The 27,033-nt window shown below is 36.3% G+C and overlaps 6 protein-coding genes across 6 annotated transcripts; 4 read left to right on the top strand and 2 right to left on the bottom strand.

Moving 5' to 3' along the window:
- Positions 1 to 327: 327 nt before the first annotated feature.
- Positions 328 to 7,748, bottom strand: MONOS_13122fu13123 (uncharacterized protein; the record flags this gene model as incomplete). Its single annotated transcript, XM_067865805.1, has 1 exon — positions 328 to 7,748. The coding sequence occupies one exon, from the start codon at positions 7,746 to 7,748 to the stop codon at positions 441 to 443; it is 7,308 nt and encodes a 2,435-aa protein (XP_067724860.1). The 3' UTR covers positions 328 to 440.
- Positions 7,749 to 14,681: 6,933 nt separating this feature from the next.
- On the top strand, positions 14,682 to 15,392 carry MONOS_13121 (uncharacterized protein; the record flags this gene model as incomplete). Its single annotated transcript, XM_067865804.1, has 1 exon — positions 14,682 to 15,392. The coding sequence occupies one exon, from the start codon at positions 14,682 to 14,684 to the stop codon at positions 15,390 to 15,392; it is 711 nt and encodes a 236-aa protein (XP_067724859.1).
- Positions 15,393 to 16,149: 757 nt separating this feature from the next.
- Positions 16,150 to 17,682, top strand: MONOS_13120 (uncharacterized protein; the record flags this gene model as incomplete). Its single annotated transcript, XM_067865803.1, has 1 exon — positions 16,150 to 17,682. The coding sequence occupies one exon, from the start codon at positions 16,150 to 16,152 to the stop codon at positions 17,680 to 17,682; it is 1,533 nt and encodes a 510-aa protein (XP_067724858.1).
- Positions 17,683 to 17,720: 38 nt separating this feature from the next.
- On the top strand, positions 17,721 to 18,512 carry MONOS_13119 (uncharacterized protein; the record flags this gene model as incomplete). Its single annotated transcript, XM_067865801.1, has 1 exon — positions 17,721 to 18,512. The coding sequence occupies one exon, from the start codon at positions 17,721 to 17,723 to the stop codon at positions 18,510 to 18,512; it is 792 nt and encodes a 263-aa protein (XP_067724857.1).
- A 4,703-nt stretch (positions 18,513 to 23,215) lies between these two features.
- On the bottom strand, positions 23,216 to 24,193 carry MONOS_13118 (uncharacterized protein; the record flags this gene model as incomplete). Its single annotated transcript, XM_067865800.1, has 2 exons — positions 23,216 to 23,812; positions 23,870 to 24,193. The coding sequence occupies 2 exons, from the start codon at positions 24,191 to 24,193 to the stop codon at positions 23,216 to 23,218; spliced, it is 921 nt and encodes a 306-aa protein (XP_067724856.1).
- A 1,179-nt stretch (positions 24,194 to 25,372) lies between these two features.
- MONOS_13117 (uncharacterized protein) lies at positions 25,373 to 25,846 on the top strand (the record flags this gene model as incomplete). Its single annotated transcript, XM_067865799.1, has 2 exons — positions 25,373 to 25,465; positions 25,520 to 25,846. 2 exons carry the CDS (start codon positions 25,373 to 25,375, stop codon positions 25,844 to 25,846), a joined length of 420 nt encoding a protein of 139 aa, XP_067724855.1.
- Between the last annotated feature and the right edge of the window lie 1,187 nt (positions 25,847 to 27,033).

Here is a 27,033-nt window from a genome sequence, read left to right as displayed (position 1 = left end):
TGACATGTGAAGTGTGCAAGACAACAAAACATTCAAAACATACAAAACAAACAAAACACACAAAACATTCAAAAACCATTGATTTCATCCATTTATCAATCATCCACACAAATATACCTCTTATGCCCAGCACCCTTCCTTTTCCAAAAATATGCCATTTTTTCCCATTCAAATATTACTGCTGACATTCCACTTCCTCTCCATCTCTCATTATCCTTCAGATACAATCCTCAACACTTCGCTCCATCTGTTCTTTTGCTTTCCCTCATTCTCTTCTCTTCTTTTCCTTCTCCAGAGACTTCTTCTTCTTCCCCTTCTTCCTCTTCCTCCTCTTCCTCCTCCTCGTCGTTGTCGTCGTTGTCTTCTCCTTCATCTTCTTCCTCCTCTTCATCTTCATCTGTCCCGAAGTCGATGGCATCAGACAATGTGAGCACAGCTGCTCACTTCGGGAACTTTTGGATGCATGCCCGCTTCACCCAAACAAGACTCGGCCGCTCCGATCCCTCCTGGCTCAGCAACAACTCAATCACCTCCTCTGCCTTATTTCCCAGCATTGTCTTGCTGATCGGCCTTTCCCCATTCACAATCTTCTGTCCTGCCACCTCTGCCTCGTACTCCCCAAATGGCACCTCCAGCGTCAAACACTCCCACAGTATCATCCCAATCGAGAACACCACCGACTTTTCTGTTGCTCCCATCTTGCTCTTCATCATCAGTTCTGGCGCCTTCCACCTCAAGCACTCCTTTTTGAAATCGTCATCCTCATCCTCAAACGCAGATGAGGACAGAGAGTCACTATCATCATCGCCATCATCACTGGCAGATGTCACAACTGTTGATGAAGAGATGGATGATGAATCTGAATCATCATCTGACAATAAGTCAGAGTGCATCACAATGCAGATCACCATGTGTTCCGAGAATAGAACAATGTGTGGACTCAGATTATTCAATGACTGAAGTGGGTTTTCCATCTCGTCAAACGAGTGGAGTGCCCCATTCGCCACCCAGAACAACACCTGTGCAGCTGTTTGCTCTCTTTCTTTCAATGAGCCAATCGCCATCTCCTTCTTCTCGTTCCTCCCATGAAGCAGCATGAACAGCGAATCCCTCAAGTCAACAATCAATTTTTCATGAGGAGACGAGCAGGCCATTGCATCTACCAGATTCGACATCGATGAGGTGGTTGGACAAAGATCTTCCCCTCGAACAAATGTGGATTCTGTGTCTGAAGTGTCTGTTGTTGAAGTGGATGAGATGGATGGTGATGGTGATCTCTTTTGAATCTCTTCTTCTACAACTTTCTCCAGCATCCATTCTGGAATCTTATCAGAGTCTCTTCCCAGAATGTATTCAGTCGATCCACACTCGCTCAACAAATGCTCTGATGATTCTAAGTGCTGAAGGCTTTTCTCATACACTCTCTTCTTCATCCTCTCTTCATTCTTCTTCTCTGCCTCCCTCTCTGCTCTCCTCCACTGCTCCTCAGGTGACATCTCCATCGTCACCATCTCAATCAGCTTTGGATCCTTTCTGATGTTATCATTCACAATCTCCTCCAATTCCTCTGTCCTTCTCTTTTGTTTCCTCCATCTGACAGCCAATATCACTGCCACAATTATAATGACAAGAAGAACAAATCCCATGATAATAACAATCAACAACAAATACGATTTCCCTTCTTTTCCTCCTTCAACAAGCTTTCCTTCTCCATTTGTTTTTGATTCGCTCTTGTTCTTCAGGATGAAAGAATCAGTTGATGATGGATTATTGCCATCTCCAAACTGAATGCACACACTCACCTCCACCCCTTCTCCTGCTTCCGTTATCATCTCTTTTGGCAGTTTCCCTTTAACTTCTGTCTCTGACACATATCCACTTATATCAAACTCATATTTTTCAATCTGCTTTTCTTCTCCCATCTGCTTCACAACCATGAATGACAAGTCGCATGGCAGCAGCTCCTTCCCTTTGAACACAATCTCCACTTCTTCTCCCACTTCCTTTGCTTCAACACTCTCCAGAACTGGAATGAAGAATGAAGATGCTCTTTCAGATACAATCCCTTCTAAATTGCATCCTTCATTCAGAATCCAAAGTGATGAATTATCTTTAACCCCATCTCCTCCTTTCAAACTGGAAATAGCCAATGAGGCAGAATCAGAACAAATAATGTTTCTTCTCGCTGATGGATATTTCTCAATCGAAGGATTGTTGTTCTCAAATCTTCCGTCTTTGATAAATATCATGCCTCCACTCACGCTCATTCCTCCCTTCGATGAGTTGCAAATCGTGGTGTCTCTCACAACTGCTTCACTCTTCGACAAGTCAACAACTGACCCATTCCATTTGCACACTTCATCAGAAATCTCATTCCCTTTTGTTCCTGTTTCCAGATTCCCCTCAAACACACACGACTCCATCAATATCTTCTCTGCCAATGTTATCGCCACTTGGCTCCCCTTTGGTGACTCTGATGTGCACTCATGAAAAGAGCAGTTGCACATATCAAATCCACTCATCGGCTGACTTGTGCAAACAATGCAAGACCCATCACTCGATCGGCTGATGTTTGTGAATGATGACACCATCAATGACAAAACGAGTGATGAGTGGCTGTTTTCAAGTGAGATCAGACTCCTTTTTTCCAACTCAATGCTTGTGGCTGCCAACTTCGAAATGCTCACTTTCTCACTTTTCCCACATTCAATCAATGAACTCCTGCATTCCACATCATCCACTCTCACATCCTCAAATGTTGCCCTTTCTGAATGCAATATCTGAAACACTGGCTTCGAGAGTTTTAAGTGGCCAACACTGCATCGATCTGCCTCAAATATCCCATCTTCAACAACAATCAGAGAAAATTCAAAAATGGTCTGTGTATTTTCTGCTGTTCTGCTCTCTGACAAGAATGAAACAGATTCCAGAATGAGAGATCCATTCAGCTGGTGTATCAAGCACGAGCAGACAATATTCTCCATTCCACCAAAAACAAATGACACCTTCTCAAATCGAACAGATTCCGAGGTTCTCACAACACCCTCATTCCCAAGTTCAATCTCTTTCACTTTTATCTCCCCATTCCTGCTTGCTTCCATCGACTTGATCGTCACCTTCTCAGCTGAACACGAGCCAGCCAATGTTGTTTCATTCCAGATCAATAACTGCGAATAATCCGATGGGATGATGTGGCTCACCCCAACATTCAGTGATCTGCATGTGCTCTTCATCTCCCCACACTGCTTGCTGTCGCTACTGTTCTCCACAATCGATGAAACAAATATGAATTCGCTCCTGAACACAAACACCCTCCTCAGAAGATCCTCTTCATCCCCATAATTGTCTGCTGTGCAACCCCATATCGCCAGCTCCCTCACAAATGGCTCCCCAAAGTTTATCAGGAACTGTGACTCATTTATCTGCGAGTCAAGATCTGTGCACTTCACAAACACATCTCTCCCCTTCGATGCAACATTCTCCTTGAATGTGATGTTCGACAGCACAAATGGCAATGCCTTCTGTGAGACACTCTGTGATTTCAAAAACATCCCTCCGCCTCTCCCAATGTTTGAACAGAAACACTCTGTCACATTTGTGTGATTCACTTCCAGTCTCCCCCTCTCATTGAGAAAAAAAAACACGCCTCCTCCTTCATGAGAACTTGTCGATCCACAATTGTTTATCGATGAATTCTCCATTTTCAATCTCACTTCATTTGGCACATCACAACAAAGCAATGAGGGGTTGTTTGACACACTGTGCTTCGCATTCACAAATGTGCATTGTTCAAATTGAACATTCCACACTTCTTTTGCATTATCATTCTCCCTTCCAGAAATCTCACTTTCACTCATCGCAATTGCACTTTTCCCACTCAATGAAATATCTTCAAATGTCACATTGTTCATGGTTGTTACACAATCAGCTGATATGCTCATTATCTCATGCATCGTTGAGAATCCAGCTATTTCTGTCTTTTCAATCGAAACAATTCCTTTCAATGCACTGATCAACACAAATGACACCTCACTTTCAGCATTGCCACTTGGATGAATTGTACAGCTCACAACACTCGTTTTGATTGCATCTGATCCTGTTTGGATGAGGGTGTTTGCTCCGTTGTCAAAGGAACTGGGGGTCAGAATCCCCAATTCACTGAACTGAACAACCCCTTTGCACTCAACAACAGCATCCCCATTCCCTTCAAGTGCTTGAGCAAATTGGATTTTGTCTGACTCCCCATTTGTTCCTTCCAGCTTCATCTCATTCATCTCAATCACATTCATCACATCACAAATCCCCTGAACTGCAATTGATTCAATCCCCAAGTTACTCCCTCGCTTCACTCCATAATCAACAGATCGGCATGGATACTCCCTCAACCCACACACAACAACATTGTTTCCTTCCTCTGCAATATAAACACTCGATTCAATCTCTTTCCAGAAATAAATCAGTGGGATTGCACATTCCTTGTTTTCTCCATCATATCCCCTCATCGAGTCCTCTGTCAGCATCTCCAGTCTGCCTTTCACAAATGGAAGTGTTTCGTTCTTGATGCTCTTGGCAAGTGATGGAGATGAAATGAACAGATCCTTCCCATATTTCGCATTGTTTGGCTTCTCAGATGAAAAAACTGGTGAGGATATCACAAACTCTGCCTTTCCTTCTTCTTCTTCTTCTTTCAGTATCTTCAGCATTATTCCTCCTCCATATCCAACACTTCCCTCTTCATATGGTGCTCTGCAACAATAAAACGAACACAAACTTATCAAAAGATTCGTTTTTGAAGATGCCTCACAAAAGAGTGCACCTCCTCCAATCTCAGTTCCCTCCTCTCCAGCAACAGCACACCCTTCGAATGTGCAGTCATTTATTTTCACTTTGTAATCTCTTCCGTCATTATCATCAGCAGCATCATTGCTTGCAATGCTGATGCATCCTCCACTTCCCTTCAAACGAGTGATCGATGAAAATGTGCATCCTGACATCTCTTTAATAATCCCCTCATGGCACTCAACAACACTCCCATCACCAAATGTGATTTCGGAAAAATCACAATGAGTCATATTCATCGAAGGCACACTTTCAGCATTCCCTTCAACAACAAATATAGATGAATCTCCAATTTTCATATTCTTTGAACCAAACTCACTCACCTCCACAGCCCCTCCAACAGCCTTCACAAACACTGTCGAAATAGGCTCAGTGCCTCCTTCCATCTCACATCCATTCAGTGTGAGCTTCCCTGAATGGCACTCAAACACACTCTCATGAAATGTCAGCGATTTCTTCAAAGAAAATACAATGCCAGTCACACACACAGAAACTGTGTTTTTTATCAATCCACTTTGAGCTCCCTCTTTCTGATCACAAACATCACACTTCGTCTCATCCTCTTTGGGTGCAATGCTCCATTCATTTGACGTCAACCCCAATTCCTCCTCAAAAACAAATGGCTCAAGAAGAGCAACATCCTTTTTCTTCCCTTCAAAGTGGAGCGACACTGCCTTCGAAATGGATGAGCACGGAAACTCTTCAAATCCACACTTCGAGAAATCATGGCTCAGTGATCCTCCTCCCACAAACGCTGGTGTAGAAAAGTTGTTCCACAAATAGATACACAGCGGAATTGGGAACGATTCATCCCCATTTTCATATCCCTGCATCTTGCTCTTTGTTTCCAATGAAGCTGTCAATGAAGTGATCTTCCCACTTGTTGCTGTTGATTCGAGATCGATCGAGTCAACAAAAATGTCACTTCCCCATCTGGCCCTGTTTCCTTCAAATCCTGATGAAATCAGAAACTCTGCATTTGTGTCTCTCACTTTCAGCCCAATCCCTCCTCCCCTCCCTTGAGTGACTGAGGCATAACAGTTCGTCACAACGCCTCCTTTCACATTCAATGAACTCCCACTTCCCACTTCAACAATCATACCTCCTCCAAAATCACAGTCTTCACTCCCACAGCCATCAATCGTGCATCCTTCAAAAGTTATCGAATGTGACCCTTCACTCACACTCATCAGCGATGATCCTGCTGTTGTTCTCACAATGTTGCTGAACACACAGTTATCCAGAGACAATGTCACAGACGATTCTTGATGAAGAGATATCACACTTGTGATGCTGAATGTTTGTTCCCATCTCACATCTTGCATCTTCAACTCTCCCCCTTCCAGTTTCACAAGTGAGTTCTGAATGCTCCTCTCTTCCGAATGAGCTGAATCCATCGAAATATTCATTCGCTTCACATCCATCAACCCACTTCCCTCAACCTCAAACAAAATGCATCGCCTGTTGTTTTCATATGAGGTGTTGTGAATCAATGAAAGATCACTCACACTCAATATCTCTGTTCCAACACAAAACAGACTCAGTCCATTTGATTCAAATTTTGTTTCAATGGCTGAACCAGATGAAGAAGCCCCATTCACAGAGATTGTTATCTCTCCAATGTCAATTCCTTTGCCTTCCACAACTGTTCCAGAAAGCACTTTGATTTCCTCCACAAACCCTTCAATCATTTGGGAAAGGCAATGGCTGATTGTGAGGCATGCACAACTTTCATTCAACCCACAGCTGAATGTGTCTGTTGCATTTTCCTGTGTTTGAACGGAAGCAACAAATCTGCTTCTTCCTCCTTCATTTGGAAGCCAATCACTTTTGTCTCCACCTGCATAATATCTATTTCCTCCAATTCCTGTCGAATAACACCATTTTATTTGAGATGTCGTATCATTATCATAATAAAATATATCATTCCCAAATGGAGCAGTATTGTTATGAAAAAAGCAAAACCACAAAAGATTTCCACTGTATCCATTTTCCATGATACTTACACCTCCTCCCTGTAAATCTGAATGACATCCTTGAAAAAGGCAGCTATGTGAAACAATTCTATCAAAATTATTCCAATTCACAAATCCTCCACCATCTGAACTCGTTGAATTATGTACACTACAATTTTGGAAAAAACAATTAAACACGCAATCTTTTGTTTTTGTTGCTTGCGAATTGCAAATTCCAAGTCCTCCAGCATCATTTCCTGACCATCCATCTTGGAACAAACAATTATCAACAAGCGCTTGTTCAGTTAAACTTTCGATTTCTATCCCAGCTCCTCCATAATTTGTTGATGACACACAATAGCACTCAACAAATGTGGAATGTTTAACAGTGCATTCTGCAATATTCAATGCAAATATTCCCCCTCCTCTTGTGGAAGTTGCATTGCATTTCACAAATGAAGAATTCTCAACTGTCAGCGTTGCACTAGAATTGCCATGCACATACAGCGCTCCACCACATGAAGCGTTGCACCCAATCCATTCAGCATTCGTAAATGTCTGTGTCATAGTGGCTTCAACCCTATTTGCATTTCTCACTTTCCGATCCACTCTTTCATTCTGAACAAATGTGCAATTGTTGCAGGTGAATGAACCAGATCCTTCTGTTCCACTCGCAACCCCTCTCTCAAGAACATTCATTGATCTTTCAACAGCACTGTTCTCCATTGAACTCATCCTTATTATCCTCCCTTTTCCAATTTGTATTTCCTCTGTCTCACCATATTTCTTTGTGATATTCGCAAATTTGCAGTTTTGAATGCATTCAAAACTTCCTGAACCATCTCTCAGAAAACTGCCTCCATTCCCACAAAACACAACATCCTCAAACTCACTATTTCTCACAAACAACATCGACAAATCACCCCCTTCCATCTTCACCAAACTCCCCATCATTCCACATTCCTGACCATTTCCAACACCCAAAGTCGTGTTTATCACCCAGCATGTCCCTCCATTCCTCACATAATTCCCATTCAACTCATTATTTCTCACAAACACACTCCCCTCAACCTGCCGCAATTATCCTGCTCTTTTTTCAATCATCACATATTTATCTGGATTTTCAAGCAACATCCCCTTCAATTCAACTGACGAGTTGTGTATTTCACAGAACATTTGAACAACACTTCCCTTCCCAAAAATACTTCTCTTCTCCATCTCGCAAATATGGAAATCATCATATTCATTTCTCAGTTTGTCGTTTCTATCTATGCCACAAATTACTGAAAACAAACACACAAGAAAAACGAAGGGAATAATTGTTTCAATTTTTATAATGGGTTTCTTCGAAAAAAACTTGATTTTTGCTGAATTTCGATAATCTTGTAGAATTAAAGAAAAGAACAATTTCCTGCGCAAATTCCATTTTCAAAATCCAATTCTCTGCTTATGTTTCTATTTTTATGAAACGTTCAATTTTTATATTTATTCAAAGAAACTGCCATCTTCAATTGATTTCTTGCTTTTTTCTTCAAAAATTTGGATCTCATCTTTCCTCCCATGTTCCGTTTGAATGAAATTCTTCATCCGCTCAGCTCCTTTTGCATCTTCGGGCATCTTCATCAAAATGTTGGCTATCATTTCGAATCTTAATGTATTCTTCACTTGATTTCAAAGATTCCTGAAAATACAAGTGGAGATAAAAAAAAATATCAAAAAAATGATGAAAATGAAAATTTCCACACCAAGAGATAAATCTGGCTATTCAAAAGCTGAGCATTATTGCTTTTGCTTCATTGAATAATATTTCTTCAACTCTTCACCATGCCTGCAAAACCTCCTTTTCTGGCATATCTTTCCATGAAATTTCTTTTTTCCATTTTTTCAGAAAGAAATTGATTTTTGATTCAATATCCTCTGTTCTTTCCCTTTTCTGATTTTCTTTAATTGTTCCTTCAAATGATCCTCCTTTTGCTCTCTTCTATTTCTTATTCAATTTTTTTCAAGTCTTTTTCTTCTTTGCTGCAATTTATGTTTTCCATCAAAATTTGCAATCACCTTTATTTATAATACTTCCAGTTTATTTTTAAATAAATCTCATTTCAAGCCATTCTTGAATAGTTATCCAATGAAATTCTGCCATTTTCAGATATTTTCCTGTTCCTTCAAAAATGTCTTAAACAAGCCTTTTCTTGCCTTTATTAAACATTAACTATTGTTTTTAGATGAATAAGAGGAGATTTGGTAATTGTCAATCGTGATTACTGCTCTTTTCCAAAAATAATTTCCAAATTCCCATTTTCGCAATTGAACCTTTATGTCATTCACAGCTTTGTGCAATCGGAGAAGGATTTGTGAGTTACTCTGGATCGATAATCAAAATAATTCATTTTTTTAACAACTGAACAAAACTTTCCTTAAATACACATATCAAAAATAATTCTCATAAAAGAAAACCTCAAACATTCAATTCCTTTGGCGCTTCCGTTGTTGAAACTGTGGAGCCTGTTTTCTCTTCAGATTCCGAGTCTGGAATAATAATCATTTCTTTTTCATTTTCGAACCAAATGCAGCATTTCTGAGGCAAACGAAATTGGACAAAAAGAAACAAAAATATAAAAAAACAGTAACACAAAATATGATAATTTTGCTCAGTAATAACTTGGAATGGCATTGAATGAATCTTTTTTCAAAAATATGCCATTTAGTCTTTGATGTCATAAGGGTTTGCAATAAAAGTGGAGCTTCTGCAAAAGCACAAATAATTAAGCAGGAAGGAAAATGAGCAAAAATATTTGTGCTTCATTTGCCTTCAAAATGCATAATTTTCTGTAGGCATAAATAACTGGAACAAATTGAAAATTCACTCATAATAAATGTTATAACGTACGATACATAATTCTTTGTGCATGTTTCATCTTGAAACAATCCTCAAAAAATTCAAAAAATTCCGGAAAACGGAAAAGAAAATACGCAGGAATAATGATATTATAATGGGGTGGAATAATTTTTCAGAATTCATCGTGGATAATTTGTATTTATGAAAAAGAAATATTACAATTATTATACACTTTATTTAGGATTTGTTTTTTTAATTGAGTTTCGTTTCAATAGAATAATACGATAATTTATCTTTTATTTTCAAATGAGTGTGTATTTCTCAATATCCTTTCTGTCCTTATTGAACCCTTAATTTTCTAAAATTCGAAAGTGTTTAATAAAAAATAAATTACAAAAAGAAAGAAGAATAAAGGGGAAAAAAATTAGAAGCTGAGATTGAAATAAAAAATATCTGAAAAACTACAAAGTTAATCATTCACGACACCTGAAAAATTTTTTTATTTTTCGTTATGCAGTCAAGCTCGGTTATTATCACAATCCATTTTGCACGATTTTTTGTGACCATAACCGAAATTGATTATAACCTAACCATTTGTTTCATTGAAAAATATTTCTGATTATTTAAATTGTTAGAGTGATTTATTAACCCGAACTTTTTGAAAAACCCGGACTTTTTTTTAATAATAAGTTGATTTTTCCCACTTTTAATATTTTTTATATTGTTTTCATTATATAAGGAAAAATCAATGACTGAAATTCTGGATTAAATTACAGCACCTATTCTCTGATGGGGAGAAGATGTGAGAATAAGCTCCTCCATCTTTGATTTATGCCTCACTTGAAGAGATTATGTAATAGCAGCGGAACAAAGTTAGAATTTAATCGAAAAAATTTTATTTGATTTTTTTTCATTTCAAAAAAAAAAATATTTCTGAAGAAAATAAAAAAAGATCATAACCAATATTTTATTTGTTTGAGCCTTGTGAAACACAGAAAAGAAAGTGGTTTGACGAAATTGAGAGATTTGATGGAATCTTTCCAGTATCGTCAAATCATAAATCGATTAGTACGTATAGCTACAATAGTTGCTGATGGAAAATGCCATGTGACCTACGCTGCTAATCAAAATGAATTCTCTCGTTTGTCGATTGATTGAGCTGTGAGTGCTGTTGAAAAGCGAAAAATTGTGGGAAAAGTTGGTCGTCCAGAGCTTTTCACTAAAGAAGACAAAGAGATGATAACCGGAGTCATCAGAATAGAGAGTTTCACAAAAGTGAGTTATTCTGTAACTCAAACAAAACGATTGGTTTGAATTAAATGCTTTTTCTTATTAATATTTTTTATTAATAATAATGAAAGATGGAATCAGTGCTAACCGAAAGTTAAATTCGAAGTTGCGAAGAAGAAGAACCAGAAGTCAAAATTTCCAAATAAACTCCTTATTCCTTTGTCAAACTCAATCCAGATCTCAAAACATCCATTCCTCATACCGTTGACATTCAACGTTGATCTGTATCAAATAAGAAGTCTCTTCAGCCTTTCTTCTCTCTTCTTCAATCACTTCATGATTCTCACAAATACTCTCCTTCTCTCATCTTCAACACAGACGAATCCTCTTTTCGATTCTCCGACATTTCAAAAAAATTTGCCGTTCATTCTTCAGATGTTCCAGAAGGAATATCCAAAACACCAATCAACGTGCCAAACTCCACTCTCGTGGTTGCAGTTGCCACTGATGGTCATCATTTGCCAAACCTTGTTCTTTGGCCATCCAAAAAATTTCCACAAGAAATGAAGGTCTTGCTCAGCCAGCAGTTTCATGCCTGGGCAGATAATGATGGATAGATGACTGATGCATTGTTTGCTAACTATGCTGGGGAAATACAACTACCTGGAATTGTCCAAAGAAAAAAATTGCTGGATTAGAACGAAGAAAGATGTTTGCTTCTCTTGGATTCTCATCCATCAAGAGCACAGCAAGATCTGTGGTAAAAATTTGCAGATTCATCAATTGACGTAATGACATTTATTCCACACAACACTCATCTTTCACAGCCACTTGACTGCGGAGTTTTTGCCGTGTTTAAAAGATGTTTTAATTAAAACAATGTAGTTTCGTCTTCTTCTTCGATCGCGCTCAGACGAAAAGCAGTTGCAAATGCCTTGCCACAGGCTTTGCAAACTGCATTGCTTCCTTCAACAATTCACTCTGCATTTGAAAAGAGCGGAGTGTTGTCTGGGCAGTCCAATTCTGTATTGGTGAAGTTGCCTGACACTCCTTCAGTTCAGCTGAAAAAAAATCCCATAGTTTCAATTACCATGGAAAAAATATTTCAGATCAATCATTTTTCAATGAATGGAAAGCATACAAAAAGATGAAAGAGGAGAAAATATTGATGATTCTTCTGAAGAAAAAATAGAAAAAGATTTGTTTTCTGCAGAGAAGCCGAAAAAAGAAAAATATCCAAATCCCAAATTTAAAAAAGATGATGATTAAGAAGATGATAATGAACGAAGAAATTCCAGAAAAATTATTAAAAGAGAATTGATGGATAATATTTACAAGAGATTGTTGTATTTTTTCGAAAATTTCAACATGCGATTTACAAAAAAAAACTATTTATTCTTTTATCAATAAATTAAGATTATGTCCGGATAAAAAAATCACGTTATTATTATTATTATTATATAGTCAAAACCTGATGTTATCACGTCGAATTCAATCACATTCGTATATTGTCACATTTTTCGATGCAACGATATTCTTTGATAGTTTTTCATTCATTTTCCATCACATATTATCACAGGACTGAAAATTAATACTAACATTTTGTTTCATTATGTGTGATTTTTTTCAATGAAAAATCGATTTTTTGATCAAAAAAATATTTTTTATTTATCGCTTTTCCAAAAATGTGCACAATGGAGTCAAAAAATAAAAGTGATTTATGATCAAAATTGTTCAAGCAAGTAAAAATGCGTTTCGGTGAAGAATTTCCAAAAAAAAAATCGACCAAAAATTCATTATTTAAAAAATTAATTTTTTTATTTTTCTGTGTAAAGCATCATAATGAATAATCACAATCAGATATAGTCTCAAAAAGTTGTGCAAATACAAATGTAATTATTCATATTTTTCACACACATTATCATAAAGAATCATTTTTCAATGACAATATGAAATGTTAGTCTTAGCCAAACATTAAAATATTTGAAATTTTAATAATTCGCATTCATTATTTATATAACATTGTTTTTTTATTGTGATATATTCGTTGTAATTATCTTAATATATTTTTAGTTAGCCCAATGATATTTTTTTAAAGAAGTATTTTTTTCAAATATGAAATTCTCTATAAGCAAATAATTGCAATATATCCATTTATTGAAGTTCAATTATTATATTAAATCATATGTTTATTTTTAAAATCTAAAAAAATCGAACTTCTTTAATTCTATTCTATTCAATTCTGTTCTATTTCTATTTCTATTTTTTTTTTTATTTTTTTATTTTTTTATTTTTTTATTTTTTTATTTTTTTATTTTTTTATTTTTTTATTTTTTTATTTTTTTATTTTTTTTATTTTTTTCTTTGTTGCTGTATTCAGATTAAGACAAGGATAATAATGTGTTTGCAAACTTGACGTGGTTTATTGGACGTATATTTGTATGCTTTTTGATATCGCTCTAAACTTATCATTGTGTTGTAGAAAATGAAAGAATATAAAAATCAAAAAAAAAAATAATCTGGACTGACAAAAGATTTGTTTTGTTAATCAATCTAAAGGAAGGAAAATAATAAGTTGTCACAGAACCAATTGAGAAAATTATAGAAAGAATTGAAAAGATAATCATTCAAAGTTTTTTTTCCAGTTCTTTCAAAACAAAAACATCTCAGATTATTTTTAGACAATTTCATGAAATTTTTGTTAAGTCAAAGCCATTTGATTTCAGTTGAATGGAGAATGAATTTGGAATGTTACAAAGTCAACAATTGCACTGAGAATCATATTGAATAAATGCAGCTGAATCATCTTCATTTCTTTTTTAAATGATAGAACATCATTCAGAAAGAAGAAATTGACACGATAATTCAGATTATTTGTGATGAGAACGAAATGAACAACATATATTTTTTTTCTTATGAGAAGATTCTTTCGAAATATTCTTTCCTCTTTGACAATCTATTACATAATCTGAAAAAATTTCTTATTCAAATGACTGGATATTCATTTTGACAACCAACCAATCCTTCATTTTGCAGAACTGATTTCAACACAAATGATCGATCAACTTTGTCTAATTGTCAATTCCAATGATGCTACACATTCTTCTTCGTCTTCGCTGAACAAACTTTCAGTCATACATAGGACTCTTCAGTTGACGAATTTGTCAAAAGAATGTTCCAAACACATCCCCAACAGCAGGAGTTGCTCTCCTTTTGTTTCATCTCGATTTATCAATCATTCACATAAAAAATAGTGAAGTCCTCCAACATTTGTCTCTGCATCACGTTCTTCATTAACCATTTTTGAGACAGACTAAAATCGAGCCTTGTCCACTTTCTTTATCTCTTCCGTTTCATTCTGAATAGCTCATTTATTAATTCGATTGAAATTTTGGTTTTATGATCCAATTTGAAGCACAAAATACTTTCACAATCAATCAATTCTTATTCACGTTTTGTGTCGCGACATTTATTTCTTCTCAGATATTCTGCTTGGAAAAGTGAATACTCTCCATTTTAATTTTTCGATGAAGTCTTGATTGATGAAAAGCTTGTTTTTGATATGTTCAATATTATTATCGAAAAATGGAAGAGAACAAACTTGTTGTGCTTTTTATTGTTATTCTGAAAAATTGTTATTTCTTTCACACAAACAGCTGTACATGATGATGGGATATATTGAAGAATACAATGATTTTGGATGTTATAATCAATTAAAATGCATAACATTTTAATTGTTAAGAAAACTTCCATTCAATTTCTTCTCTTCTTGTTGAGAGATGCCACTTTATGGGTCATGTCACTTTTCGTGATCAAAAATGTTTAGCATACCGCAAACTCCATTGCAAGCCGGGTTCGCACCTTCTTCTGGTTCTGCTATGCAGATCAGTGGGCCAACGAGTTCCCAATGCAATAGCTCACAGATACCAACAGCTTCTTCGAATATCTTTTCACACGCTGAAGAAGAACAACAGCCTTCCCCCATCTTTTCCGAAACCGCAGATTCTCGAACTGTTGATGATTTGTTCAAATCAATATTTGGCGAAGAGCCAACAACCTCTCTGTTTGATGTCAGAATTTCTAAGACAATTGTGGAAGATATTGCGACATGTTACAACGAACAGGATTTCAGCCTGGTATTACAAGCATCACCCCCAGCAGCAAGCAGAACATCTTTTTGGTACAGAGATGCTTTGGATAAAGCAGGCGAACGGGTTGAAATATTTTTATATCCAGCATTCAAGGCGTTACTAATGTCTATTCAAATCAAGAGCGACGAGAAAGAGAGCCGCGAACAGATGATCAAGGATGTAATTCTAATGGTTTCTCAAGCACTTCATGAAGCGAGGAAGTGCAGAATCGAAGGAAGATTCGGTTTTCGCGCGGCGGAAAAGATGGACTCGGAACCATCAGGAGGCCTGCTAACAAAGCGTCAGGAACAGATTTTGGAAAAGCTTTCAAAGGAGCAGAAGAGGCAGCAGGGATCTTCATATATTTATTCTTCTCCAAAAGGATTCTTCTCCAAATAATATCATCCGACACCACAAATTTCTGGAAAAAAACACTTTTTTCAAGGAAGTCCCCGGTCGTCGACGTTCAGAAGCGCAGGACCAAGGAGAGATTATTGGAAGAAAAACACAACAGGACGAACCGCGGGACTGCAGAAGAATTGGAGCTAGCTCAGACGAGAAGGACTTTAAAAGCTGGAAAGATAGGAGGTCGGACAGCGGACTATATACAAGAATGGAGAAAAATAGACGGAGGAATATTAATCAAAAATGGAGTCCAGGCTCATTGGTGCAATCGCAGGGCAAGAGATGGTTTGGAAAAGAGGAAAATCATGGACGGAGCAGCACAAATGAGCATGAACCAAAAGATTGCTTTTCGAAAGGAATTGAAGGAGCAGCTGGAAACAGGGATTGTGAGCAGAATTCCTCCCAAAGAGGTGAAATTTCGGAACAATATTTTCCTCATTCGGAAGAAGTCCGGAGTCTGGAGGCAGATTTTACATTACCGAATACTAAACGCTGCAATTACGAAATCTCATTTCAAATGCGAGAACGAAAGAACAGTCGAAAAATTGATAAGCATGAACGACTTCGCGGTGACAATGGATTTATCTCAAGCCTATTATCTAATTCCTGTTTCAAACGAACTCAGACCTTATCTAACGTTCAGGTTCGAAGGCATCGATTATGCTTTCAACGGCATGCCGTTCGGCTACACAGATGCGCCAAGGTATTTCACAAAAGTGATGAGGAAAGTCACAACGGAAATCAAAATAAAATGGAACGTGAGAGTGATATCATACTTGGACGATCTGATTCTCCTGCATCAAGATTTCAACATGTTGAAAGAAATCACAAGCAAGGTGATTCGATTTTTGGAAAATCTGGGCTTGATTATCAACAAGGACAAATGTTCAACAACCCCGAGGAGAAAGTTCACTTTTCTGGGGTTTGCATGGGACACGGAAGCATTCACAGTTCAATTGTGCGAGGAGAGGTTGTAATCTCTCAAAGCGATGCTAAGTCAATGGAGAGTGAAGGCAATAAGAGCCAAAACAGTTCGAATAAAGGATTTTGCTTCAGCAATTGGAAAGCTCAGCGCAGTAAGATTCGTATACCAGGATGCGTCACTTCACCTTGCAGCTCATCATCGTCTCCTTCAGAGGAACGTGAAGACATACGGATGGAGCGGTGTGATGAGGATGAATGCTTCAGTGTTGAGGGAGATTCAGGAGTGGCAATGGATATTGAGCCGGAGTCGACAGAGACCATTACAACCAGTGTTTATCTCCCAGGCTGTATTAACGACAGATGCAGCGGAAACAGCGTGGGGTGCAACATTCAGAGTGAACAACAACATTATGGATTGGCACGCCAAGTTCCCCAACTATGCCCGTCGCCAATCGTCCAACTTCAGAGAACAACTAGCTGTTTTGCAAGCGCTTCGCCATTTTTCGCAGACAATTCAAGAAAACAAAATATCCCAGCTGTTGCTGCGATCGGACAACAGCTCAGTGGTTTTCAACATAAATCGTTGGAGTGCAGGGAAGAATCTTCGGCCAGTGCTACGCAAGATATGGAAATGGTCGGAGGCAAGGAATCTGATAATAAGAGCACAACATCTTCCAGGAAGAAAGAACCACAGAGCGGATGCGCTGTCTCGATTGGAAAGTGCAGGAGACTACGAAATAAAGGACGAAGTACTCAAAGAGGTTCTTTCACAGTTGAAAGTGAGACCGACTCTCGATGCTTTTGCATCGGAACACAATCACAAAGTGGAAAGATGGTGTGGAGTAGGCAGTCCAATTGCCGAAGATGGATTGACAGTTCCTTGAAACAACGAGTGTGTTCTAGCTCATCCACCGATACCTCTGATTCCGATGGTAATACGAAAGGCTCAGATGGAGAAAGCTCGAGCGATTATACTCCTGCCGAGCTGGAAGGGTCAGAATTGGGACATCCTACATCGAATGAGCAATTATTACAGCTTGGAATTGAATTACAGCTCCAAGATTCTTCTGGAGGTGCCATGGATGAAGAAGACGGGAGCCTGCCTTCCTCCAGGGAGGATGAAAGTGATTCTGCTGAATCCATTAAGGAGAGAGGTGAAGCCTGGTGGCTGCACGCGCTTCATGAAAGAAATGTCCCTTTGGAGCTTGCAGAGGAGTGCAAGGCTGGAATTGCACAAACGACATGGGATGGATATTTATTCTGTTTCCCGCACTTTTCAGACCAGTGGAAGAAGTGTGCCCATGGACATATTCCAGACAACTTCCAGACTGGACCGTCAAATGCATTGATGTATTTTTAACAATGAAGAATAGAGGATTCAAGGTTTCTGTTATACAGATGGTAACGGCAGCAGTGTCATTTTATTCAGTTCTTGCTTTCAACACTGCATTGGGAGACATCGCTATCATCAGGATTTTATTTCGTGCATTCCGAAGAAACGACACATCAAGAAAGAAAATGGCTCCAGAGATTTGGAATCCGAATATTTTGTTAAAATACTTCACAGAGTTTGGCCCAAACAACAAGTTATCTTTCAAGATATTGACAATGAAGGTTATCACATTAACAATGCTCTTCTCTGCCTGCAGATTTACAGAACTGGAGCGCGTCAACATGGAAAACTCTCGGTTTGAAGAGGAAGGTGTATATTTTGACACAGTGTTGAAAACATCACACACACGGTCGGAGATTGCAGTTCCTTTTCTTCCCGATCTCCCACTTATTTGTCCAGCTTCCGCAATTAGGGATTTGTATTTCCCGGTAAAACAAAAACAGAACAGCAACAAACTTCTGCTCAATACTATAACATACGAGCTGCTGACTGCCTCGGGTATCCGCAAGTTAGCAAAGGAGGCAATGAAGCTAGCAGGAGTTCCTCAGAGATTCAGGCCGTACTCTTTAAAGGCAGCAACATTGTCAACATTAACAATGGCAGGAATCTCGCCTTCACAGATTGCTAAGTTTGCAAGGCTATCGCCGAAGACAAACACTCTCGTTAAGCTCTATTTCAGGACTAATTTGGCGTCGTCAATGGTACAAGTAATTGCTGGAACAATGAAGGAACAGAAGACTGGTGACTGCGGGAGGGATGATAGTCCGATAGTTAGTGATGAAGAGGAAGAAAAATGAGAACAAGCCAATGAAGGAACTCTTTCAGAAGAGGAATTAAAGAGTGAAGAAGTGGATGCTTCCATGGAGGAGTTAGTGGAAGAGGTGAAAACGAAGACTGTCAGGAGGAAAAGGACAAAAGGAAAGAAGTTGCAAACTCAAGGAGACGATGATTGAACCCGAGATGCATTGAACAGTGAACAGCACAGACCAGAAGAAAAGGACATTTTCATAATTCGCACAAGGGCACAGGCCAAAAGAGAGTCCAAGACATATGATTTCCGCTCCTTCGGTCGAAGTCCAGATTGTAAAGCAACAGCTTCCAACTAAGTTTTTCTCTCAACAAGAAGAGAAGAAATTGAATGGAAGTTCACTTGACAATTAAAATGTTATGCATTTTAATTAGAAAAGAAAACAAACATTCAATTTCTTCTCTTTGCCCACCCCTGTTTGTTACCCACCACCTTGTTATGTTTTTTCTCTTCTCGCGCCAATATCAGTCACTCATCGTTCATGTTAATTGTTAAATGTTGCCAACGATAATTCTTTATTTATTATGGTTGTTTCAGTTAAACATATTTGTATATCTTTTTATTGGTAATGCCTTTCGTAATTTCAACTTTTAGCTCATCTTCATTTGAAACAGTTTTAACAGGATTTATTCCAAAATTGGACCTCCACTTCATTTCATCCTTCTTGTCGCGAAACACTTCAAAAACGAAAGTTTCATTAATTCGTTCCTTCTTCAACGCTTGCAAAATTAGAAAAGTTAAAATTCCTTCAAATGTGTGAATTGCAAAGGCACTCGACTGCACACCGAGCCTTGTCTGCCAGGTTAGAACCGGATATATAAGGAAAAAGGTAATCGAGAAAAAAAACATGTTGATGACTCGAAAGCAAGAAAAACGAGTCATGGAAATTTTAAAAAATTTGAGAGATGAAAGAAAGCAAATCACACCGAAAACGCTAAGAGACGTTGTTGCGAAAGTTTGTCATAAAACGCCTTCTCACAATTTTCATTCTTCATTCATAAAAAGGCATAGCGAGGAATTGATGATCGTTCCTTCAAGCGTTAGAGAAGAAAAAAGAATGAAAATATCGGAACAAAGCATTATCATCTGGAAAAATCATTTGGTTCAATATGTGTGTGGAAAATATTCATCCATGATCTTCTGTGCTGATGAATCAGGTTATCACGCGCATGAAGATACAAGAAAGGTGAACTTAATAGTTGGAACAAATGAAAATCGTGAAATGGATCACACGCCTGTTGACAGAGGAGAAAAAAGGATATCATTGCTCTACTGCATTTCACTTGATGGAACTTTTGTTCCTCCTTGTTTACTGGTGCAAAAACCTTTCAACACAAGATCCCTTCGGTCTCTAGGCTATCAAATAGGAATACATGGTTGCGTAGAAGTCGGAAATTCATCTTATTTCACAAAGGAGTGGTTTGAAAACTGGATTGAAAAAGTATTCATTCCTCATGTCAACATTAAAAGAATGATTTTGCCAGATAAATACACACAGGCAGTGTTGATTCTTGATGGCTGCAGAATCCACCTATCGGATAATGTGTTGACTCGTCTTGCCAATGAGAATATTTTGCTTTTGGTTTTGCCTCCGAATACAACACACTTGTTGCAGTCATTGGATTTATTAATTTTTTCACTTTGGAAACTTCAAATTCAACAGGTTGAATCAGGTTCAACGCATGATTGCATGGAACAACTTTTGTGGGTTGCAGTGAATGCCATTCTGCAAGTTTCTTCATCGATCAATATTTTTTCTGCATTCAAAGAAAGTGAGCTTGTGAATGATTTTCATAAAACTCCTTCAACAGCCCAGATCTTTGAAGAAAGCTTCAAAAAAGTGATAGAAATTGTGAAATTGGACAACAAATCATTGCCGCTTTCATGTACAAGAAAAACAAGACAAACAAAGGGAGGGGAATGGGGAATAATGAACATTGACAAAATGCCAGTTTATTTTGGACTTCCGCAATAAACAACACTTGGCGAACAATTGATATGTGTAAGAGTTTTTTTCATTCATATTTCATGGAGCATTTCAAAAAAAAACATGATAAATAAACAAAATATTCATCAATTCTTTGTTTTTCTTAATTTCAATAATACAAAAAGAATTAACAATTAACAAGAACAGTGAGTATCTGATGGTTTTTTATGGCGCAAGATATCTTGAGATCAGCACATGTCGTCGTGCCCTTTTATCACTTCAAGTGACATGACCCATAAAGTGGCATCTCTCAACAAGAAGAGAAGAAAATGAATGTTTGTTTTCTTTTCTAATAAATAACAACATTTTTTGAGATCAATTGGGGGAAAATACCGAATTTCAAGCTTTTTATGCACAAAGCACAAAATAATTGCTTCACTCATAACTTAATATTACTTTCTCAGATTTCAAATTTGTTTTGATTTTCATATCTGTTAACAGGCATTGTTGAAATCAAAACAACAAGTGTGGTGACATTTCACGAATGTCAAAAAATAAATCCCTTTTTATTATGTTTTTTGATCTCAAAAAGTGAATGAAAATTGCATAATTTTTCAATGAAAAGGCTTGAAGTCTCATATTTTCCCCCAATTAACAAACTATTATTTGTACGGTCATCATTTTGTTGAAAGAATTTCGATTTTTTGATATTTCTTTCCTTAGATCTTCCATTTCCATTTTCGAAAAATTTTTAAGCTTTGTTCAGTAAAAAATAAAATAGGTAAGAGCAGAAGATAGAGGTACCTAAAAATGTTAAAGTTAATCGTTCATCCTGCATTATAATCAAGCCACATGCTATTTATAAGACAAATAATAACAATTTTTTAGGTTTGAAGAAAATTTTGTGTGTATCAATAAAAAAATCGTGGAAAAAAGAAACCCAAAATATTAACTTAAAAAATAATTTTGAAGCATCACGGTTATCCGCAACTTTAAAATCTTCTTTAAATGTTACACCATTGAAAACCATGATATTACGTCCTGCTTCTAGGTATTTGACGGAAATAATTTAATTTTTCCTTTACATATCAAATTTATTAAATGGAACAAAACATTGTAAAACTTGAAAATAAATTGGAATATGAAATTGTTGGTTTCATTTTTCCTTCATAATTTTCTAATTTGATGTGTCACTTATATGCAACACATAAATGAATGTGAATTAATTTTTATTGCAATACATTTCAAAACCATGAAAAAATTTATGTACCCCTCTTTTCTGCATTTACCATAAAATCTTTCAAATACCATTGGTGCTATACCCGGAACTCAGTGCCAAACCCGGAACTGAATGTCCCTCTGATTTGTGTTTCATTACAGCCTCTATCTTGTGTTTATTTCATTATTGCAACATTTGGATCCATTATTTTCGATTAATGAATGAAAACAAATGAAAACAAATGTATAATTTTGTTTAATTCTTTGGAAAAAAGACTCCCTAATCTGGAGAGTTTCAAGTTGAAAAGAGAATGATTTGATTTATTATCTATGAATTCAGGAAATATTTGGAAAAAATGATAATCAAACATATATTATTATCGTTGTTTGCTTAATTGAAACTTGTTGCATTCCACATCTTTGTATGTTCTTTTTTAAATGAATAAAATGGACTGCATTGTTCTCCTGATGAAAGCAATTATGTTGAATATGAGACATGCGAAAACAAGAAAACTGAAAAAAAGACAAAACAATCAAAAAGAACGGATTCTGACAGAGCACAATGATGATTATTGAATTATCCGTAAACCCAGATTTAGAAATCAGCACTTCTCTTTTCTGTCACCTTGTGTTTTGGAATGAATTATTTTTCTCATTTCAAGCTCTCTTTTTGAAAAAACAGGAGATAGCGATCTTTGGTGGCTCAATTTCTTTCTGAATTGAAGTCTTTTTTGGCTTTGATTGGTTTCGTTTTCTTCTTCTTCTTCTTTCCTTATTCTTTTTCGACGATTCAGAATTTTTTCTTCGAAGGATTATTTGAAAAATCCAAAAGCTTTTTGAGATCATCATGACTTCGTTTTGAATTTTGTGATGAGCGTTGACTGTTGGTGCATTGTGATTCAAAAACTTTCATTTGAGAACGAAGAATTGATAAATTGTTTTCAGCTTCCTGTATTTGATGTTGAATCTCTTTCAACGATGTCACTTTCGAAGAAAACTGAGATATGAGAGGAGGTGTTTCTTTTGAAGATTTGGATGATTTTGAAGAACGAACAGGTAATTGTTTGACTGATAATGGCTTTTGCACTATTTGGAAGTCAGTTGTCACGGATTGGGCTAATTCTTGTTCGCCAGCTGTTGGGTTTTCGAGATCTTTCTTTGGAGAAAAATCTCAGAATAATTCATTTTTCCATGAATTTGAAGATGCTTTCTTTACATTTTTCTCACTTGACGAAGAGATAGGAGAACATGAAATTCTTGTTAGAACAGAAGAAGCCGCAATAGGCCACACTCCAGTTTTGACATATGATGCTTTCACTGTTGAAGGAGTAATTGCGGCTGCCACAGCATCAGGAAGTGCATTTGCGAGAGCAGATCGATAAGCACTCAAAGAAAACTTGGAAGGAGAGCAAAACTTGTTGTAGAGTGTGAACTTCAAACGAGAAAATACATAAGAATCACATGGCTGCAGTAAATGAGTCATGTTTGGAGGAAATTTCAGAATAACAATATTATTCTTTGTGGCTTCCCTTGTCACTAATTCATCATCATGTGATCTGTGATTGTCCATCAGTAGAAGAGCTTTTTTTTGTTGAAGTCGGTTTAACTTTGGAGGAAATCAGAGGAATCCAGCAACCAATCATTATTTCTCTGTAAATCTCTTTCGTTATCCATCCTGATGAAGAATAAATGTAACGAATATCAAAAGCTGACAACGAAGAGAATTCATCTGGAGTTTCTTTTCTGGGCCACAACAAAAATCTTGGAAGAGAAGATCCGTCCGCGCATATACACAAGCACAATGTGGCATTTGGAACTTTTGGGGGTTTAGGCGGAGAAGGAGGAATCTGGTTTTTCATACAAACCACAAGTTTCATTGATGTATCACCGCAGCTTAAAGAAGTTTCATCGAAATTGAAGATTGTTGATGAATCAATATTATGCTTTTTGATAACTTCAGCTAAGTCCAAAAACCATTTCTGAATATTTTCCGGTGACTGAGCTGAAATTTTTGACATTTCCAGTGGTCTGGATAAAGCCGATTGTAATACTTCACTTCTTTTAATAAGTTTGTGAGCATATTTGCAGTTCACTGTTTTTGGAATTTGCTTTTCGTCACATTCTTTTTCCGACAGATCAACGCACTAAATTAATATTGAAAAGAAATCAAATGCAAATTAAAATTGATAATTAAAAAGAACCATCGATTGAATATCTTTAACTCGAACAATTGTATCTTCAGATAACATTGCCATAACCTGATTTTCAATGGTTTCAAGCTGACTTTTGGATATCGATAGTGGATGACCTTCTTTTTTAACAACTCTGCCAGACTTTTCCGCTTTGATTCCCCGATACCATGCGCTTTTCGAAATAGCTCCTGATTCAATTGCTGTTTTGAAATTGACAGCATTTTTGCGTTTGATTTCGAAAACTTTTTGGCTTGCCGATTTAATATTTCTATATTCACTTAAGGCAAGTGTACGTCTGAGCTGCAGAGGTGAAAGTTGCTGTTTATTTTCCATGGTTAAGGGTTTCGATCAATAATTCAAAATAAGTTGCAGATGGCTTCTAAATCATGAAGATGTCTTAAACAGTAAATGACCAACAGTAATTTCAAACAATTCGTTTTAGACAACAAAATATTCTGCATCTTGTTTATTTGCGAAAAAAAGAAAAAGTTGAAAGAGAAGCATTTGGAGTTTCCAATTCATCTCAATCAAACAAAGAAATTTAACTTATTCAACATTTATTTCTGGAAAATGAATTTATGGATTCTATAATTCAAGACAGAAGTGTTTTTGAACAATGAATAAGCTTCTCTGGTTTTCAAAAGAATTATTCAGTTCCGGGTTTGGCACTGAGTTCCGGGTATAGCACCAATGGTATATCAAATAAAAAAGGATAACTTTAACGTTGTTTTTAACTGACTCGGAAGTTGATTTTGATGTTTTTTTCTCTCTCTTGCTGTGATTCGGTTACTTCAGAATGATAAAAATATTGTTGTTTCATGGGAATCACTGTGAGAAGATGGGACACAATATTTTACTTTATAAATTTTGTTCCATTCAATATTTTGTACATATTTTTTCAATTTTTGAAATTTTCTGTAATTTTTTTGCACTGTTTCGGTTGATTTATAATGATATGATTTCTTAACAAGTTTAAAACAAATCCCAGTTTTTTTCTCAATTGCAAAAATTTTGCCCCAGATGAAGGAGATAACATCTTTTAATAAGTTCAATGATTTATAAATGTGATTTCATTTTGAACGGATGATGTTATTATTTTCTTTAACATTGTCAAAATATTGTTTTCTGTACTGGAACATTAAGTTGAAGACGAACAAAGACAGAGGATTGGAGAGATGGATCGAATGATTGAACGGATGGATAAAGAATAATTCGATTTCGTTTTTTCAGGAGATCTGTTTAATAATATTCACAGATAGATTGAAGAATGGAAACTGGCGACAAGTGCTGCAACTATGTTGTTGCAGCGTTTTGGATATTATAAAAAACAATGAACTCCTCGAATTATCACAATAATTTTTCAATGATATACAGAAAATTTAAAATTATGATTGAGAAAGAAGGAGGAAAAAAGGAAAAAACGAAAATTAACTCGTTTATCTTTGTGAATGCTGCATTTCTCTTTATCGATTCTTCCCATCAGAGTTAACTTTTATTTGCATGTTTTGAATTATGAAGGTCGCTTTGAACAAGGAGGAAAGCGAGGAAGTTCAGAAAGAAGTGGATATGGCCTCGCTGACATTGAATGCAATTGACCATTTTTTTGTTTGGGAGTTTCAATTTTGTTTTTGATATTATTGATTTTCCCTTGTTTCTTAGAAGTTTATCGAACAAGAACTTGTCCTCAACGAGATCAAAGAGATAATTCAATGCAATCAAAAGCATCACAATCTCACTCGCCTTTCGTATCAATTTGTTTGGGAGTTTTTGCTTATCACATGCTTCTCTAATCTTAATTTGGAAGAAACATTTGTTAATACGCTTTATTTTGAAGGAGAAGGAGCAACAGAATTGGAAGAACTTATTGGATGTCTGGATTTGAAGAAGAAAGAAAAGAAGAAAGAAAAGAAGAAAGAAAAGAAGAAAGAAAAGAAGAAAGAAAAGATAAGAGAAGAAATGACAAAGATGTTTGTTTTTGACAAATGACTCATCATATTGACTTCTTCTATGAGAGTGTGCAGATTGATGGATGAAGAATTTTTTAGTTACACAAGTTGCATTGTTAGAGTTATTCGAACGGAGAAGGATAACTTCCCTTCAATATCCTTTAGGTGCATGGAATCCTTCAGAAGAATGGCTAGAAGTGAATTGAGAGAAATTAAAGTGCTTTTGAAATGAGGAGTTATTGAGGTAATTATGGAGCAGATCATTCAATCAAATGAAAGTCACTGAAATATTTCCGATTATTTGGGTGTTTTCAAAGAACTTTGCAAAAGATTGAATTTCAAGTGGAAAACAAAAACGATGAAACAAAACGAAAAGAGACGAAAAGAAAGATTTTCGAAATGATGGAAGAGAGGGGATATGAAGATGTTGTGATCAGTTTTTCGGATTTAACGAAAAGTTACAATTGCAATTTATCATACGAAGTTAAAATTGTCTTGTGAATTGCAGTAAACGAAGCTCACAACACTCCACTTCAAATGTTTTGAAAGGCTTTGAAACATTCCACATGTTAACAAAGAAAACGATAAAATTTTTATAATCTAAAGCAATTATTGGTTTCATCACATTTTTTGTTCAATTAATTTTGAGATTTCTTGCTTGTCAGAGGAAAGTGTGTTTGTGGCTTTTTGTTTTATTTGTTGAATAAATGCTTTTTTGCTGTTGCAAAAAAAGAAAGAAAGAAAAAGTGTTTTTCAGATATCAATCATTGACAAGATTGAAGAAGAGTTCATTTTGAAAAAAATTTGCAATTGGAATGAAAACGAATATCACATCTTCTTCTTCTTCTTCTCTGCCATTAACAAATATTTTTGAAAAATGCTCTTCTTTTTTCGTATTTTTGTGTTTCAAAACTTCTTCTTGTAGAGAATGCAACAACACAAAGAACAGTGAAAAGGAGCATGTGAAAGAAAGAGAAAGAGAAAGAGAAAAGATAGAGAAATTGTATCATTTTAAAGACTGAAGAAGAAATCAAAGAGAATAATTCATCTTTTAAATAGAAAGAATTGATAGACTCCCGTTAACAAATAATCCAAGGAAAAGATTAAAACAAAACAAAAGCGATTAAACCAGAAGAAGACATTTCGAGTTAATCTTCAAATCAATCAGATCCTTCGGAAATGCGAAAGAAATTTCTTTATTTTTTGATAAATAAAGAAGAAGATGAT

The sequence above is a fragment of the Monocercomonoides exilis genome, assembly GCF_001643675.1.
Source record: "Monocercomonoides exilis strain PA203 chromosome Unknown scaffold31-1199392, whole genome shotgun sequence".
Taxonomy (NCBI): domain Eukaryota; phylum Preaxostyla; order Oxymonadida; family Polymastigidae; genus Monocercomonoides; species Monocercomonoides exilis.
Note: the sequence above shows the minus strand (reverse complement) of the source record. Positions and strands in the feature narration are given on the sequence as shown.